Raw genomic sequence first — 16,872 nt, forward strand, 5'->3', positions numbered from 1 at the left:
GTTAGGATGGCTCAAAGTCCAGAAATAAATCCAAATGAGAATCTCTGGCAGACTGGACACTGGAGTTTACAGACACAGGTCAGGAAAAACACTAAGACCTAGTCAGTGTTTATACGCTGGACCCATATGAATGGGAAATGGGCTGCATGTTACATGGTGGTGCTGTATTAATTGCATTGAACATTAATCGTCTTCCTAACGCAAAATAAAACCAAATTTATTTGAGGTGCAAAAACAGAATTAACTTTACGGACCAGAATAGTGTTTAATCTTTGCGAAGTAAAACCCAACAATCACCACAGAGACCCAGAATGAAGCAGAGCCAGTCCCATTTGTTAATGTGAAACTGAGCCACTGCAGTATAACAGCAGGAGGGCTCCCTTGACATTCAAGAACACAAGGGGTAAGTATTTTGGCATGTCCTCATCAGGACAGCAAACAGCTTCTCACAAAACATGACAGCAGATGTGTCAAAATGCATTATCTTCACCATCACCAGAGCAAACACTTGGTGCCCTAAAGAAGACCGCATTTTTTTTTCTCTCTCTTAAAGTGCACTTCTCCTTTGTTGAGTCTCCTCCTGCTTCTCTATATTTTTTCCTCCTTCATTCCTCTCTCAGTCACCTTGTAACCATGTGAACCCTCTTTTCTTTACTTCTGGGATGAAGCACAAGAGGAGGACTGCGCAGTTGCTGAGAGATAGAAAGAGGGAAGAAGGGAAGGGAGGACAGAATAGGAGATAGTGAGGAAAGAGAAGACAGGAAGGGGGGAAGCTTAGAAAACAGCAAAGAGAGAGACTGAGAGGAGGGGGGTTGGTGGATGTAGCTCTAGCTGTGGGCCGGGGGGTGAGCTACCTAACCCGGGCTGCTCCGCCGAAACATCCATGGGTGGCTGTGTCGGGAGCCACCACGACTCTTCGGGCAGCTTAAACGAGAACTCGGACGGCACTGGAGGTAACTTAGCGGGGTCTCATGGTTTAGTAAGCGGAAGGTTTGGCTGTTTGATGGGCTTCCCCCTGCAGGCTTTCTGCATGCTGTCCTGGCTGGAGGTCTTCCTTCCCTGCCATTATAATATCCGGAGCCTCAGACGGGCTCGGTGTCTCCGTCCACACAGCGGGATTTAAACCGAGGACAAGGCACTCTGCCAGCTTCGTTACTCTGCAAACTAAACCCTGTTCAGCACCCTGCGATGTCTCCCTTTGTTCTTTGCTGTTGACTGAGCTAGCCGGCTAAAACGGAGCTAGTTAGCTTGCTAGCTGCTGTATGTGCAACAAATATGGGTCACAGTCATCGGGGGCATGCAGAGAAGCCCTCTGAAGTGATTCAATGTGATTTAAATTGGGCACCAACTCAAGCTCCCATTAGCTACATTTAGGGAAACTCTTTTGCCTTGTTTTTTAAGAGCAAATGAATAATGGTTTGAACTTTAAAGTAAAGAGAATGAAGGAGGTGTCCACAACGTATTGCAACAGTTTATTATTAAAGAGTGTTTGTTTTTAGCACCATACACATCTGTCGTAGTGAGTGCAGTACTCCATGCACAGTGATGAATAAGTAGTAATCACTAAAACATGACCGAAGCTGACTTTAGGTTGTTGGTTGATGTAGTAACGAGTTCAGTGAAGCTGTGGGAAGTTTGTGGGATAGTTTCCTGGTTTGCTGTATGAGAGGAGGGGATCCACAGCCAGCCTTTGAGTTACTTTAATTACATACTGGGACACCGATCTGGGAAAAGAGGGGGAGGAGGCTGAGCACTTAGAGATGAACAGATAAAGCTTGATTTCCTGTATGTCTTCCTCTTTGCTTCTGCATCTCTATTAACAGCTGCTAGGCTTCTCTTTGTTTAGCTAAATGTGACATCTTCAACTTCTGCTTTGTCAGTACTTGGCACCTTCAGAATTGGCGGCAGAGAGCATGTATGTCATGAGCTGTGAAAGCTTATTCACACCCTTCCACTGTTTATTTTCTGAAGTTACAAAGATAAGCTTCATTGCATTTTGAGAGTATATGTGACAGACGAACACAAAGTTCTTTTGCAACCTCCAGCTCCATCCATCTTCCCATTTTGCTCCCCTGAAGAAAAGCATCTTCACAGCATAATGCAGCCAACACCATGTTTCATAGTGAGGGTGGGTGGGTTGGTTATGATGTACAACCTAGCCCGTTTGTTGTGTTTCTTTGGCATTTATCAGACTGTTTCTGTTATTTTCCATTCGCTCCACCAGTTTGCACTAATTTGTTTTGGTCTGTCACATAAAACTCCAATAAAATACATCCAGGTTTTTGGTTGTAGTGTGACAAAAGGTGTACAAATGCCATCGCAGGACTGAACAAATTTGCTCTAAGCAAATCGGACATTTTTGTCATTTGTTATAAAGCTAGTGAAATCTAAATTTTACAAATACTGACTCGCATAAGTTCTAAATGATTTACAGTCAGTTACTGAAAAACAACCAAGTAAATAGGATTAGAAGATACATTTTGCAGATACAGTCATAAAATTGAACTGGAAATTGGGCTAATACAAAAGCACTGATTGTGCTTTGCTTCAAATCCAAAAATGCCTTCCCCAAAACTCTATGAAGCTTCTTGTTTAATTTTAGTTGATACCTAGTTGTGCCCCTCCTGATGCTGTTACTCTAAAAATAAAACCATGGTGTATATTTGAGGACGTTGCAGATTGGTTTTTCTTTCCCATTAGAGCTACTCCAAACCATTTTAAAAAGTGGTGTATGATATTACAACAACAAAAAATTAAATAATGTAAACTATTGCAGTTGTGTTCTTCTTTGTGATTAATCCACTTTTTATTCACTCTTCTATTAATATTCCCATCACGCTGATGTCACTACAAGCTTCATTGAAAACACTGGAGGTCTAACTGGCCAAATATATTATTATTATTTCCTATCAAAGCTTCAAATGCATGGAAAACAAAATATTTTACTTTGCTGAATATTGTATCAAAGCAGTGCGGCTCTCATATTGCAGACACTGATACAGCACTAATGAGTGGTACTCCATATATTGTGCAGCTTTGTGCTGAACTAAATTAAATCTCGACATGATCTATCATATCAAATTTGGTGTATAGCAAAAAAATGCATTTGAAATTATAGAATGTCGTTCACTCAATATTCATATTTAAGTCCCCTTTGGTAGCTCGTACTGCCATTTCATACATAGACGTTTCCATTTTATAAAATAGTCCTTCATTTTTAGTGTCCTGCAACTTTTATATGTGTCTCTGCTTCAGCTCAACTGGATCAAATAATGAGGCCATTAGCAGGACTCTGTGGAAAATGGTTGCATGCTGAGGAAGTAATTGAGACATTTGATTCAGGTGTGTTGGACCAGAACACGTTAAGCTGTAGCAAGAAACCAACCTTTGAGGACTGGAGATTGAGCCAGTAATCAATTCCATATCTATCTACTTAAAACAGGGTTTGTACATGTATTGTCTTAGTAAGTATGATGTGATTAGTGCAAATTGTCCAAACAGGTTTTATATTTTTGCAGTTTTGGATGTTTCATACCAACCGTGTGCTGATACTATCAGATGTGGTCATATAACCAGTTACTTTGCTTTGATTAGGTCATATTTCATAATGGTCAACATCCCCAGTTGGGATCAGAGCCAAATTGAATGGATATAGAGTGTAATATCAAAATTTCAGATACTGTTAAACTAGAGTATACATGACTGTTGATTATTTTATGACAATTTATCTCCATAATTCTGAAAATACTTAACTGAAATAAAAGAAAACAACCTGCAACGCCAAGGTTTCAGTGGCACAAAGTGATAATGTGTAGAACTGAACTGGTTACACACATCTGATAAAGGTGTAAAATTGACTCAAAGGCAACATGTTGTGCTGTTTTGGCTCATGAACTGAAAGGGAGCCACCAAATGAAATTCTCCTTTGGGCTCTGTCGGGTAGAAGGAAGTCCCAGAATTATTTAACTTCATCAAAGTAACTCAAATAGCTGCATAAAGAATATTTTGCTATTATCCAACTGCTTTCCTTTCTAAAAACATCAACAGTTCTACTGAGAAACTAATTTCTGCTTCTCTGATTGTGAATCATAATGAAGTAGTTTTGTGGATGATGTATGTAAGTTAAACTTTTAATTCTGCATAACCTTTAGTAGCTGAACTTAAAGGGTCAGGCAGTTTGAGGCCTTGTTTACTATGAGCAGTCTGAAGTTGAACGTGTTATTTGATCAGAGTACATGTGTACCAGCAGTAGGTGGAACTCAACACCTTGATCCTCTTCTCTTTTCTGTTGTGTACTTGGATACACACACACACATACACTGTCCTGTACCTGTGTCGTGTTCGGTGGTGATCCAGATGGTGTTATTCATCAGCCATTCTGCTGCAGATGGAGCTCTGTTTGCTGCAATTATCCTAACATTTAACTGGGTTTGGAACGTATCGTTCTTAGCTTTAGCTCAGTTTATTCTGGCTGCATGCTCCACATCACTAATGGTGTATAACGTGTTAAATCAGTCTGCAACGCTCAGCTGAGTACCAGAGCAAAAGAGAAAAGCGATTCATTATTTTCCAGTGCCGTGATAAAAATGTATCAGGGTTTTTTTTCTCTCTTACATGTTTCAACTCATCAAATTATTTTAAATATCAGACAAGAGAACCTGAGTAAATGCAAAATTAAGTTTTAAAATGAGGATTATATTTATTACAATGACGGGTGAAACTTGTACAGACCAATTTATGAAAAGATAAAGCAGATTGCAGACAAAGTCATTGATTTCTGGAAAAGATGACAAAACCATTTCTTAGGCTTAACGACAGCGAGACCCATTACACACAATTAGTGAGACCTTCCCAGAAACAACCAGCCCACAAAACATACTTTTATCAGTTTACAAACGCATCTGCATCAGAGCACCACTAATGGGGTTCCGTTAGGTCTGTCTTGCTGCAACAAAAGGATCTATGAGGGAGTTACAAAGCTAAAACTACCAAGAAAAAAAAACAGTCTCACATTTGCCAAAAAAAAAATGTTTATGATTCCTAAGACTTTAGACTGATGAGACACAAGGTCAATTTTGTGAAAATGCATCTTGTTCAAAGCTTTTCAGAAAAAATAACGCTACACTGTATGGAAGGGATTGTGACTTTAACCTCAGGAAGACAAATCCACCTCTGAAAGACTCTAAACAATTACACAAAGGTTTTAGAGAAGGGTTGGACATTTAGTGTATTAATCATTTATTGTGATAAACTTTTTGCAAAAATTTTGATTTATTGTTGTCACAATAAATTTCAACTAATGATGTTTAAAATCCCCCAAGATCCGTTTGTATCAGTACAAATTTTCCATTGTTTTTTTATTGAGAGCATCAATAAATATCAGTAAATTTGAAAATATGATTAAATGTCGTTACTGTGACACAAAATACTACACTATGTGGCTGGAAGCTTATTACACATTTTTAAGACCTTAAAGAAGTAATAAATAGCTCCTCTCCTCCTCCTACCTTCTGTCCGTCTGGATTTCTGATCTCGCTTCCTGTCTAATCCCTCTCTCGTTTCCTTGCCTTCAGTGGCTCTAGGCCGTAACCAGCCCCTGAAGAGAGAGCGACCTAAATGGAAAAGTGACTACCCGATGACAGAGGGCCAGCTGCGCAGCAAAAGAGATGAGTTCTGGGATACGGCGCCAGCATTCGAGGGCCGGAAGGAGATCTGGGATGCGCTGCGAGCTGCGGCCAGTGCCTTTGAGAGTAATGACCACCTACTGGCTCAGGCCATCCTTGACGGGGCCAGCATCACACTGCCACACGGTAAAACACTTTCTGCATGCTAAAATATTATGACCACACAGTTTTTAGAAAAGACGATTGACATCCTTAAAAAGAAGAGTAATTAAGAGGCTGTCTGCAAACATGGACATGTGCTGCTGCTGGAAAGTTGAGTGAAAGGAAAAAGTGATAGAAAAAGCAGTGGGAATAACTGCAACCGTAAGGGAAAGGTTGTAGTTAGGCCTCGTTTTGCATGAATTACTGCTTTAATTATTGAGGCCACATGCTGAACAAAGCATGGAAATATGATACAGTAGGCTAACATTTCTGTATTGAAAATCCTTTTATTTAGTCTTATGTAATACCCTGTCTTTCTATTCAACAGAATGTTGGGTTTTTATCACCTGTGAGCAATTAAATGAATTAAACACTTATAAATATTTCATCTGTTAACATGAATTTCTCATTTTCAACTTATTTACTGTTATAATTTTTCAGTGATATTGTATTTGATCAAACCTTAGTCTGACATAGTAACTAACATTAAAGTAGTTTTGAAAAACTTTGACATGACTTTCTTCAGCCAGACAGCAGCAGTCGCCGCTGGGTTATACTGCAACCATAAATAGGTTGTGTGTCAAAGCAGAGAACCTACGTAAGCAGCACAGCTTCCAAAGGAAGTGTGTTTTAGTTTCAGGTTTCATCTCATGAAGTACCACAAACAGGAAGTATATGTCTCCATGTATTGTTAGTTAATTTCTGCTTTGGTGAGCTGCTTTTGCACAGCTCTTTTTGCATCATTATGACTTATTGTTTTTTTTGTTTGTTTTTTAACAGAGCAGTTATACACATATAAATTATTCGGTACTTTAAATGACTTTAAATCCTCCAAATGGATCTTAGGGAACACATTTTCAGAGAGTGTATGTGCAACAGAGTGAATCAATAAATAAGAAATGAAAATAGCTGTTTTTAGCCTCATGTGAATGGAACTAAATTTATTAAAAAGACCATCATCGTCAGCTGTTATCAGTAAACATTCTCATTTAACATGAAAACTGTGACAAACGTTTTTGTTGTTGTTAAAGCATATCAACGTCCTGTTATTTTTTGTGTAGAGCCCTCAATGGGGCTCTTTTCTTGTTAGATATGTGACTGTCATATACTTTCGTGTTTGCACTGTAAAATCCTGTGTTAATTTTAGTACAGGAACTTGTAGTTCTTTTTCCCCCACCTTGATAATAATTATACCATCTGTTTCTGTAGGATTTGCATAGGAACCCAGGAAAACCTTAGCAAATACGTAATGCAGGTCACCATAAACTGAAAAAAATGTGTTTGGTGTATCTAATTGGAATGAGAAGCGCTAAACCGAGTGGGAAATTCCACATAGCAGAGTGGAATTCAGTTTAATTACTAACCAATTCCCAACTAAGGGCTGTGTGATAAAGTGGGGGTAATATATTAACTTTGCTTCTGGTAACAAGGTGCAATTCAATTTAGTTTATTGCTGTTTAATTCGATTTTATTATAATTCAATTCTAAAGCTCAGTGTTGACTCTATATTACAAAAAATCTTGAATTAGTTTCAAGTTCTATTCTTCCTTTAGATTGGTGAAAATAGAAACGTATACAAGATGAGGTGGCCAGGAATCTCTGCTGTGTGGAAGAAAACCCAGTTAATGACAACATTTAATGTATGCATATATAGAGAGTGAGGGGATTAGAGGCAGCAGAGTGGAAAGGTGCTGAGTTCATATTGAACATCCTCAAGCAGTCTAATATTATCGCAGCAAAGCTGGAGTAATTGCTAAAGGTCACCTTAGGCAGTCCCAGCCATAAGCTTTTTAACCATTTCTATGCTAAATCAGACAGTATTGCTAAAGGTAAAGAAGTTATTGAACGTGCATGCTCAATTTCATTCATTATGTGCAAGAAGCCGCTTGCTGTACTTTTAAATTTAGTTGTAAATATTACAAAGAAATTTTGTACATTTTGAATTTAAAGAGTGGAGAAATGAAACTTACTTTAGATACGAGTTAGAAAACATATCCGACCTAAAAATATTTTTCAGGATCTCAGTAATTTAGAGGCCAAAATATGGCATTCAGAGTAAGTAAATAAAATATGTTATCTCCAGAAATTACTCTTGTAGTAGTTCACTTTTCCACATTTTGTATATGAAAGCCTTAATCCAAATTGTATTAAATTCATCTCTTTCCTCAATCTGGTTGGATGGGATTCGTCTCTGCAGATGTTTTCAGATCTCTACAGACGTTTCCAATCTGATTTAAGTCTGGACTCTGGCTTGGCCACTCCAGAACCTTCACAGAGTGGTTCTGAAGCCACTCCTTCCAGATGGCCTGGTCATGGTCCTGCTGAAAAAATCAGCAAAGCATTGCCATAGCATTACCCTGCCACCACTATGCTTCATGGATGGTATTGGCCTGATGATGTTTTCTCCAAACATGCCGCCTGGCATCTTTTTCTCTCATCATTTCTACCTGCCGTACTTCAGGGGCAAACAAGCTAACTGCTATACAACAGTACTATTTAGGAAGTGCAAGCTCAAAGGATAAAAGCATAAAACTTAAAACGTAAACACCAAAACATATTCATATTTGTTATATAGCCCTTTTGGTCCAAGGTGCCGTTCAGTTTGTGTAAGTCTCACGCTTCCTCCTTTATGTTTGACCCACTGAAGAAGGACAGGTTGAAGTTTCACTTCAATTTTCAGGTTTTTATACCTAAGCATTTCAACTTCCGCCTGGAAATTTATTAAATCCGTAACAATGAATTTGGCTCTGGTTTAGCTCTTTGCGTGTGCGTCACTCCCCATTAATCCTTATGCATATCATCTAATGAGTCATGTTTCCTCAGCTGAGGATAGAGATGTTTTTTTTTTCTTTCCTTGGAAAGATCCTGTTTCTGTTGTGGGCATCGAATGTTGTAATGTTTTCCATGGTACCTTGCGCTGGGTTTTACAAATCTTGTTTCATTGTAACTAACTGTGAAGGTGTCTGACTGAGAGAGAGAGACAAACTTTGTGCCAGAAACCAAACAAATCCTTATGATGTGAAATGTATAAATGGCTATTTTTTATTTTATTTTATATTTGGGTAACTAAATGAGTGGAGTTGCTTTTTTACATTTTGTCCTCATTAGCTTACCAGAAAGCAATACACTGCCTGACATATGAAACACCTTCGCCTGAATGGAATGAGACTTTATATGAGACACGTGTAATGTTTTTTTTGTTGTTTTTTTGTAAATGCAGTGCTTTCTTACTCTGTTCCTCTTGGTAGTTTGGGAGGCCAGATCAGATCCTGCTGGGCTGCAGCTGTGAATTCCCCACACTTGACATCACTGTTTCACTCAATCCAAGTACCACGCAAATCAGGAAACACTTCTGTCTTTACAAGCTCTTCACCGCTTTATTGTTGTATTTAAGTAGAAGTCATAGGAGATGACTGAAAACTGATCTGTGTAATTTCTTTTTTCAATGCTATTTTTAGCCTTCTTTTGCACCTAATAAATCAGGATTTGGTTCTCACCTTGCTTAACTAGATATTTTCAGTCTTTTTTTATGTGCTCCTCTGCAAGGAGGAAAATAGATATTGATCTGAAACTGATTTTCTTTAATTGCAATAATAAAATAATTTTAAAACGAACTGTAAAACATTTACACGCCAGCATAGCTTTTTATTTCATCTGCCTATAATACTCAACCATTAAATGTGTGAAATGAATAGCAGCTGTTATAAAAACATTCTCAAATGCATTCTCTTTTCTATAGTTACAGTTCCTTCTTTTGCCTAAACTTGTTGCTCTCTACAGTGATCTGGGATGGCATAAATATGACTGTTCAAAAAATAAGGAAGGTGCAAAGCTTTTATTTTAAGCATTGTACTTGTGCAGTACAGTTGCATGTAAAGGTATTCCTGTTTTTTTATTTGTTCACAAACACAGACTTATTTCGATTTTACATTACAGACCAACACAGGTAAATGATGTGACTTTTTAAATTTCTTATTCAGCTCGTTGAGATTGGATGAATAGCTCCAACAAATATCAATATGATATATTCTGTATTGGATCCACCACCTGTCTGCTGGCAAACTGGATTTTTTACAACTTCTTTTCAACATTTGCTTCCTTTTGGCCACATTTCTCTAAAGGCAGAAGTGTAGGCTGCACTTTTTCCCACCTGATCTTTGAGCCTTTGTAGCTCCCCCAGAGTTTCCAACATTGACAATCGGCACTCGCTATCAATATATTGCTTCACTTTTTAATTCCTTGTTGCAGCAAGTATGCAGTGAGTAATGGTTACCAGTTTTTGACTTTCCTCCAACATGCCCACAACATTTTATGCTGTACAAGCTAAACAATCCTCTTTTCTGTTTAGCACGCATTACTGTTCCTTCTTTACTGCTTCTCTGATTTGTTCTCAACTTGCCCAGTCTGCCATTTTGTTTGGTTGAGATTTTTCTTTTTCTCAGGGCACAAGTGTATAAAAATAGATTCCATACCATCTACATTTGTACTTTGTTCAAAAATACAGAATATTTGTTAGGTTTTTTTTTCCTCTTATACTTTCCAATTATTTCCTACTTTGTTTTGGTCTACTTTCTGTTTCGTCTGTAAAGCTACGCTTAGTATCAGCTAAAGCAGCCCAGTGTATCCTGTCTATATGTGTCTCCGCTCCACCTGTATGCATACACCTTCCGCGCACTTCGCCGCCATTCTCTCTGAGACAGCAACTAGGCAGCATCTCCGGGTGGAGAAGAGCTGTCCTATTCCAGGCATCGCGCCATTTATTTTAAGGATGTTTATTGATCCCTTGAAGAACGATAGGAAGTGAAAATGTTACGCAACACAAATAATCACCTGTTAGAAACACGGTGTGCTTGATCGTAAAAGATAATTTAACAAAGCTTCAAGGCAGATAATTTGTCTCTAGGAATTTTAGTTATCAAGGTACTCAAATCATTTGAGGAATTGTTACAACCCTAAAGATGCCGTAAGAAGGTCCAAGTTCTTTTATCAAATATCACCTGTGCTGAAAAATAATCCACAGAATACCTTCTTTTGACGCTGACTGAGTGGTATCAGGGGTCCACTCAAGTTTTTTTTTTCTTTTCTTACATCTTAATCTGTTTTTGATTTGTAGTCCAACTTTCTTCCCCAGCCACTGGATGTGTTTCCAGTCTTTTCACAGAAAACGATGTTGGTAAAAGGTATCAGATGTTGCACTGAGCAAAACAGACAGCTGGCTGCACGCTTTCACAAATGGTTCCTGTCTGTCTGTTATCTGTTTGTCATCCAGTTTCTACCAAAAACTGGATGACAAAAGTCTTCAGTCTGGCACATTGGTTTCAACCAGCCCTTATTAGGACAATTTTGTACAAAGACTTCATAATTCATTTTATTTGTTGTTGGATATTTAAAATATCTTCCAAGTTAAAAGTTTTGTAGAATTTAAAGTGTATTGTTAGTTGAGAATGTGTTCTTGCATTATTATGCCATTATCATTAAATTAATTGAAAATGGTCTCAAAACAACGTTATGACTTATCAGAATAATTTCTGACAATTTTTCATCCAAAAAAATGTTGTTTCTGTGACAAGCCCAGCTATGTGTACTTACTCATATAACGAAGTAAGCATGACTTTCAGAATGTCATTTATTCAGCTTGAAATGAGTTTTTTTTGTCTCCGATTACATGTTAAATGCAGTTGGGAATCATAAGGAATTTCTTAGAAATTATTCATGAATGTCACTTTTGTTCTTAACAGAGGAAGTTATTTTTCCCTAGTCAACCAAAGTGACTCATTATATATTGCAGTAGAGTTTTAGTACAAACCTGTGTGTGACACATCCTGGCATTTTTTCCCATTGTGGTTGGAACCACATGAAATTTCAGCTTTTTTTGTTGACACCACAGTCTGTTCCAAATGAGTCGATCTGGGTCAACGCAATGACATCAATACACTGCCAGACACTTAGTGGGGAGAGGACCATCACCTGTGGGCATGACCAGAGAATCGGAGCCTTTCCGTGTTTTATCAACTCTTCAAATGGCTACTTCTTTATTTTTTATTTATTTTGGCAAGCCACTTTGCGTGAACATGTCTTCTTGAACAATGTAATCAAATAAACAAACATTGATTGAGGGAAGTTATGTTTCTGTGTCACTGCAGCTTCATGCACGCCACAGTGGTAAACATCTGATGCTGCACAGGTTGAAAGAGTTCTGTCTGCAGTGGAAAATAACAGTTTAGCGCCGTGCCAAGTAAAACTTTACTATGCAATGGAAACATGTTGTGTGCCTGAGGATTATTTAGCTTTATGAGCTAAAAAGATTTCAACTGCTTCTGCGCAGAACGAATAGTGACATTTGCCTACAGTATTTTCCAGGTCTGGTTAGTATGGAGAAAAGGAATTATGGAGAGCATGTGTTTCCAAAATGTTTTCTCCGTCACATTTCCAGAAGGATAAAACTCTGATTGTATTTCGAACGGTGGAAACAGTGTTTTCAACTAAACCATCTCCAGCTCTATTTTGATGCTTTGCTGTCTCACCACCAATTTACTGCTGAAAAAAAAAGCCTTTATCAGGGTCTGATGGTGGGTTTATGATGAGAGCTTAAAGCTCCAGTTAACTGTATCTGCTACATGGTTTGTGACAAACTACAAGCAGGACTTCTTCTTCTTATTCTTCTTCCATAAAGACCAGATGTGGGGAGAGTGTCAGCTTCTTCTCCTCTTTGTTCTCTCTCAGTTTTTGTCGTTCATCAACTTTTTGATGGCTTGTTTTAATTCTGTTTATCAAAAATAAAATGCCTGAAAAACAATATTGGTAACAAAGCATAAATGTAACTTCAGTAATTTGTCAGAATAGTTTAGCAGCAGCAGGAAGGATCAAATTAGATAGGTTATCTTTCTTGCTTTAAGTGTTTGTGTAAATTAATAGTTCCAATGTCTAAAGTTTTATTGGACGATAAAATCATTAGGGAAATCGGTGTTTCCATTGGATACTTGAATGAAGCTTAATCTCTGTCAGAATATCTGCTGGAAATCTTTTCAAAAACTGTTGTGCAAAAGATGGGTGCAGATTTTGTGTTGCAGTCTGGAAATTTTGAATCCAAAAACGTTTTAAAACGTCTTCAAATAGTCCAAGTGTGTTTGTGGTGCTGAATCACGGCGCTGATGTTAATAGCAGTCAGTTTCCCGGTGCGTTCTGCTTACAGATGAGCTCCGGCTGTTGGCCACGTCACCACTCAGTCAAGCTCTTTGTCTGCCCCTCACTCCTACACGGAGCTGGTCAAACATTTCCCTGGTCCTGGTCTTACTCTGACGCCTCCTCTCTGACTGCATCTGTACCACCGAGAGCAGAGTCCTGTGGTCTTCTCTGCTTGGTTTCAGTTACCACAGAACTCACCTTCTTTCTCGTTGAACTTTCTAAGTCATAAAACATGAGCTGTGGAGTGACCTTTTCGAAACGTAGCTCATGAATGGTGGGCTTCTTGCAATTCAGGGGATTTTTTTTATTTCACATATTAATATCTAATATAAGAAGAGATATTCATTTCTAATATTTATATCTAATCTTTTCAGATCTTCTTGGAAAATTGGACAAGAAGGATGTGATTGCTTGGATGTGATATTTAACTTTATTAACTTGAAATTTGAAAGGTATGGAAGAAAAAGACTATGGTCAGAACCAAAATACAATGACTGTGTTACGTCAGTGTATTGTGTAGTTGAACCCAAATGCCTGAAATCCCCCTGAGGATCGCTGGGGGTCTCCCATTTGAATAATCGGTCCTCCACACGTTTTTCTTATTGTCCCTGGTGACTTAATACTTGACACATCACATCCAACACATGACCTTTTCCTGCTCTCACTTTCTGCTCCTTCCTTTCAGTCTTGGTTTTCTATTGAGTTCGACTCTCATTTCCCCATTTTATTTTACAACAATGGGAATTGTACGTTTTGTTAAATGGAAAAATGATTCAAATATGTTTCTTTTCGTTTTTGCCATAATGAAAGTATTTGAAAGAATACCAACAGAATAAATGCGGCAAAATGTAGTTAATTGCAGACGAAACGAGTCGCATATCATTCTTCCGTCTAAACACCCACACCTGTTGCTTCAGGAATCAAATAATCGTAAAACTTAAGAGGCCAACCCATTCAGTTTAACAGCTTCGGACGAGAAGCTCCCCATTTCTATTTACCCAGATATGATAAAAAAAAATAAAATAATCATGCAGTTAATGTTTGTATTGTTGTTGTGATCCGAGTTACTGTAAGTTGTGATGAGGAGTTATCACTTCCAGGACACATAACACTTGGATGTGGTTATAAAAATGGTAAATTATTACCCCAGAAGGTATTAATATCCTGTAAACCATTTATTGTTGAAAGTGTATAAATAGTTGGGAAAGGTGCTGTAGAAGTTGCACTGCAAAAACACAAAAGCTTTCCAAGTAATTTTGGTTTAGTTTCTAGAGCAAATATCTTGGCACACTTAAAATATGACAAAAGTAACTTTTCAGCAAGATATAGAAGCTTATTTTATGTAAATAATTACTTAAAATTAATGAAAAAGTAGTTATTCCATTGGCAGTTTATTTCACTTGTAGCATTTCCCATGTTATTAGTGATTTTATCTGCCAATGAAATAAGTACTTTTTCATCAATATTAAGGAATTATTTACATAAATTAAGCCTCTATGTCCTGCTTAAAAGTTACTGTTATGTTAGTTTTATCTTATTTTAAGTGTGCTAAGATATTTGTGCTAGAAAATAGGCCAAAATTACAGGTAAGATTTTGTTTTTGCAGTGTGATGCTTGTGCAAAGATGGCAAATTGGGGAGACAAAACCGAAACCCTGAATATAAAGTTTTGTTTTTCTTGTTTCCGCTCCAGGCGCTCTGACCGAATGTTACGATGAGCTGGGAAATCGCTACCAGCTGCCGGTGTACTGCCTCTCTCCTCCTGTCAACATGATCGAAGAGCGCTCCGACGAGCCCGACGGGTCGGATCCGGACTCCCTGACGGCAGACCCGTCCACGGGCAGTGCCAGCGACCCCATCCCGGGGGGCGAGTGCCAGCTCCGGCTGCGGCTCTCCACGGGCCGCGATCTGCGGCTGGCGGTCCGCTCCACAGACACTGTGGGCATGATGAAGCGGCGCTTGCAGAATCAGGAGGGCGTGCCCGCCGCCACACAGCGCTGGTTTTTCTCAGGGCGGCCGCTGACAGACAGGCTGCGCTTGGACCAACTCAACATTTCCAGGGACTACGTAGTTCAGGTGATCCTAAGCCAGCGGCCTCCACCAGAGCCTGTTACGCCACCCGGACACACAGCAGAGGCCTCTGGACCCGCGGCAGTGGAAGGAGTGTCTGCTCTGCCTCAAGAGCCAACGCCGGTGGAGAACTAATTGAAGCCAGGCCCTCCTAGTGTAAACCAATGAGGACGACAAGAGACACAGCCAAGTTAAAGGCGACTCTTCTCGTCTTCTGTGCTCTTCGGTTGTTTTCGCTGAGAAGGGCTACGTTAAGGCGGAGGAGCATAAAGACACTGGAGGAAAAAAACTCCTTATTTTGGTTTTACACGTTGAAATTTTGACCTTTTTTGAAGTCTTTTTAACTGTTCCTATGGAAACCAAACTACGAAAAGAGATGGTTCAAGGGTTTGCTTAGCAGCTGAGAGGCCTGAAGGTCTATGTCCAAGTTCTGCTCAAGGGTCGTCGAAATGAACTCCTGTTTTTCAGGCTACAGTATTAAAACCTTTTTCCAAACTTTTCTCCAGTTCAGACAGCTAAGATAAAACGAGACAATTCAGCAATCAAAAGTTTTTAAAGCATTTTAGCAAATAATGGGGACTACATCAAATCATGTCAGTCAGGGTAAATGAGACGCCTAACATCTGTGTAAAAGTTTAGAATTGTACGTTTGCTCAGAGATTTAGTCTTTTTATAATGTGAAGAGCTAGCAGCCCGGATTTCTGGCTGCAGCTGCTGCTGGACTCCATACTTCATTCATTCACCGAGCAATCAAATTAATCATTTAGGAAACCGTAAGTTGTTTCATCTTTGGCTGTATGTGTGTGTGTGTGTATGTATGTGTGTGTAAGGCGGCTTACACGTCCAGGCCCAAAACCATACTCATTCACAGGGAAAAAGATGGACTTCAGAAACACAGTTGCATATTTTGAATAAAAATAGAATCTTTTTAATTAATTTTTGTCCAGTGTTTATATTTTTTTTTCCATTTTTCACTAACTTCTTATGTTTTATGCGAGTTGTGATGCTGTCAATTTACATTAAACAGTTTGTATCAGGGAGAAATAATCTACATAGCATCTAAATTAGAATATAAAGAACATATCTGATGTGATGCCAAAATATGAGGCTTTAATTATTTCAACTTGTTTTCTAAATTTAATGTAGAAAATAAATGACATTCATTTTACTTTCCTTGCAAAGGGAGATTTTAGTCGAGGTGGGTGAAGTTACAGTAAGTGACAAATACTAGTCAACACTGGTCCGAAATCTGTAGGTCTCTCCTTGAAAGCTGAATTATAATATATGATAAATTTGCCAGAAATTCAAGGATAAATCTAAATCAACAAAAAATGACTTAATGAGCAAAAAATAAACCTGTTTTAGCCCAGATAGTGGCGAGAGTTAATTATGTCAGAAAATGTGCATCTCTTGAAGGACAAGAGGTGAATATTGCAGGAAGTGGGGCGCTGACCGACTCCTACCAGAGAAGACTGAACATTATCATTAAATCAAAAGGTGCTCCAATGAAGTTTTGATTCAGTTTGTTAGTTTTAAAATGTACGTCATACAAGTTTCCTCAAACAGTTGTTCCATATGGTGATAACTGTGGGCAGGAAATATTTGCTGCAGTGGTCAGTATCACAGCGGTTCTGACAAAGCCTCTGACTGACTCTGTTTTTGTCTGACAGTTTAATGAAGAGGAAGCTCAGGCTTGTCTGTAATGTTCCAGAGAAGAACTAGCCTTCTTTATCATTTTATTCATCTTTTTTAAAGCCACTGGTTATGATGCTGCCACCATAATAAATAATTAC

General features: G+C 38.6%; 1 protein-coding gene across 1 annotated transcript; it reads left to right on the forward strand.

Annotated features, from left to right (window-relative positions):
* The first annotated feature begins 450 nt into the window (after positions 1-450).
* On the forward strand, positions 451-16,015 carry LOC103138959 (ubiquitin domain-containing protein 2-like). The gene is made up of 3 exons (XM_007553382.2): positions 451-953; positions 5,574-5,810; positions 14,703-16,015. Exons 1-3 carry the CDS (start codon positions 884-886, stop codon positions 15,212-15,214), a joined length of 819 nt encoding a protein of 272 aa, XP_007553444.1. The 5' UTR covers positions 451-883; the 3' UTR covers positions 15,215-16,015.
* Positions 16,016-16,872: the final 857 nt, after the last annotated feature.

This window comes from Poecilia formosa, unplaced genomic scaffold (genome assembly GCF_000485575.1).
Source record: "Poecilia formosa unplaced genomic scaffold, Poecilia_formosa-5.1.2 Scaffold3, whole genome shotgun sequence".
NCBI lineage: Eukaryota > Metazoa > Chordata > Actinopteri > Cyprinodontiformes > Poeciliidae > Poecilia > Poecilia formosa.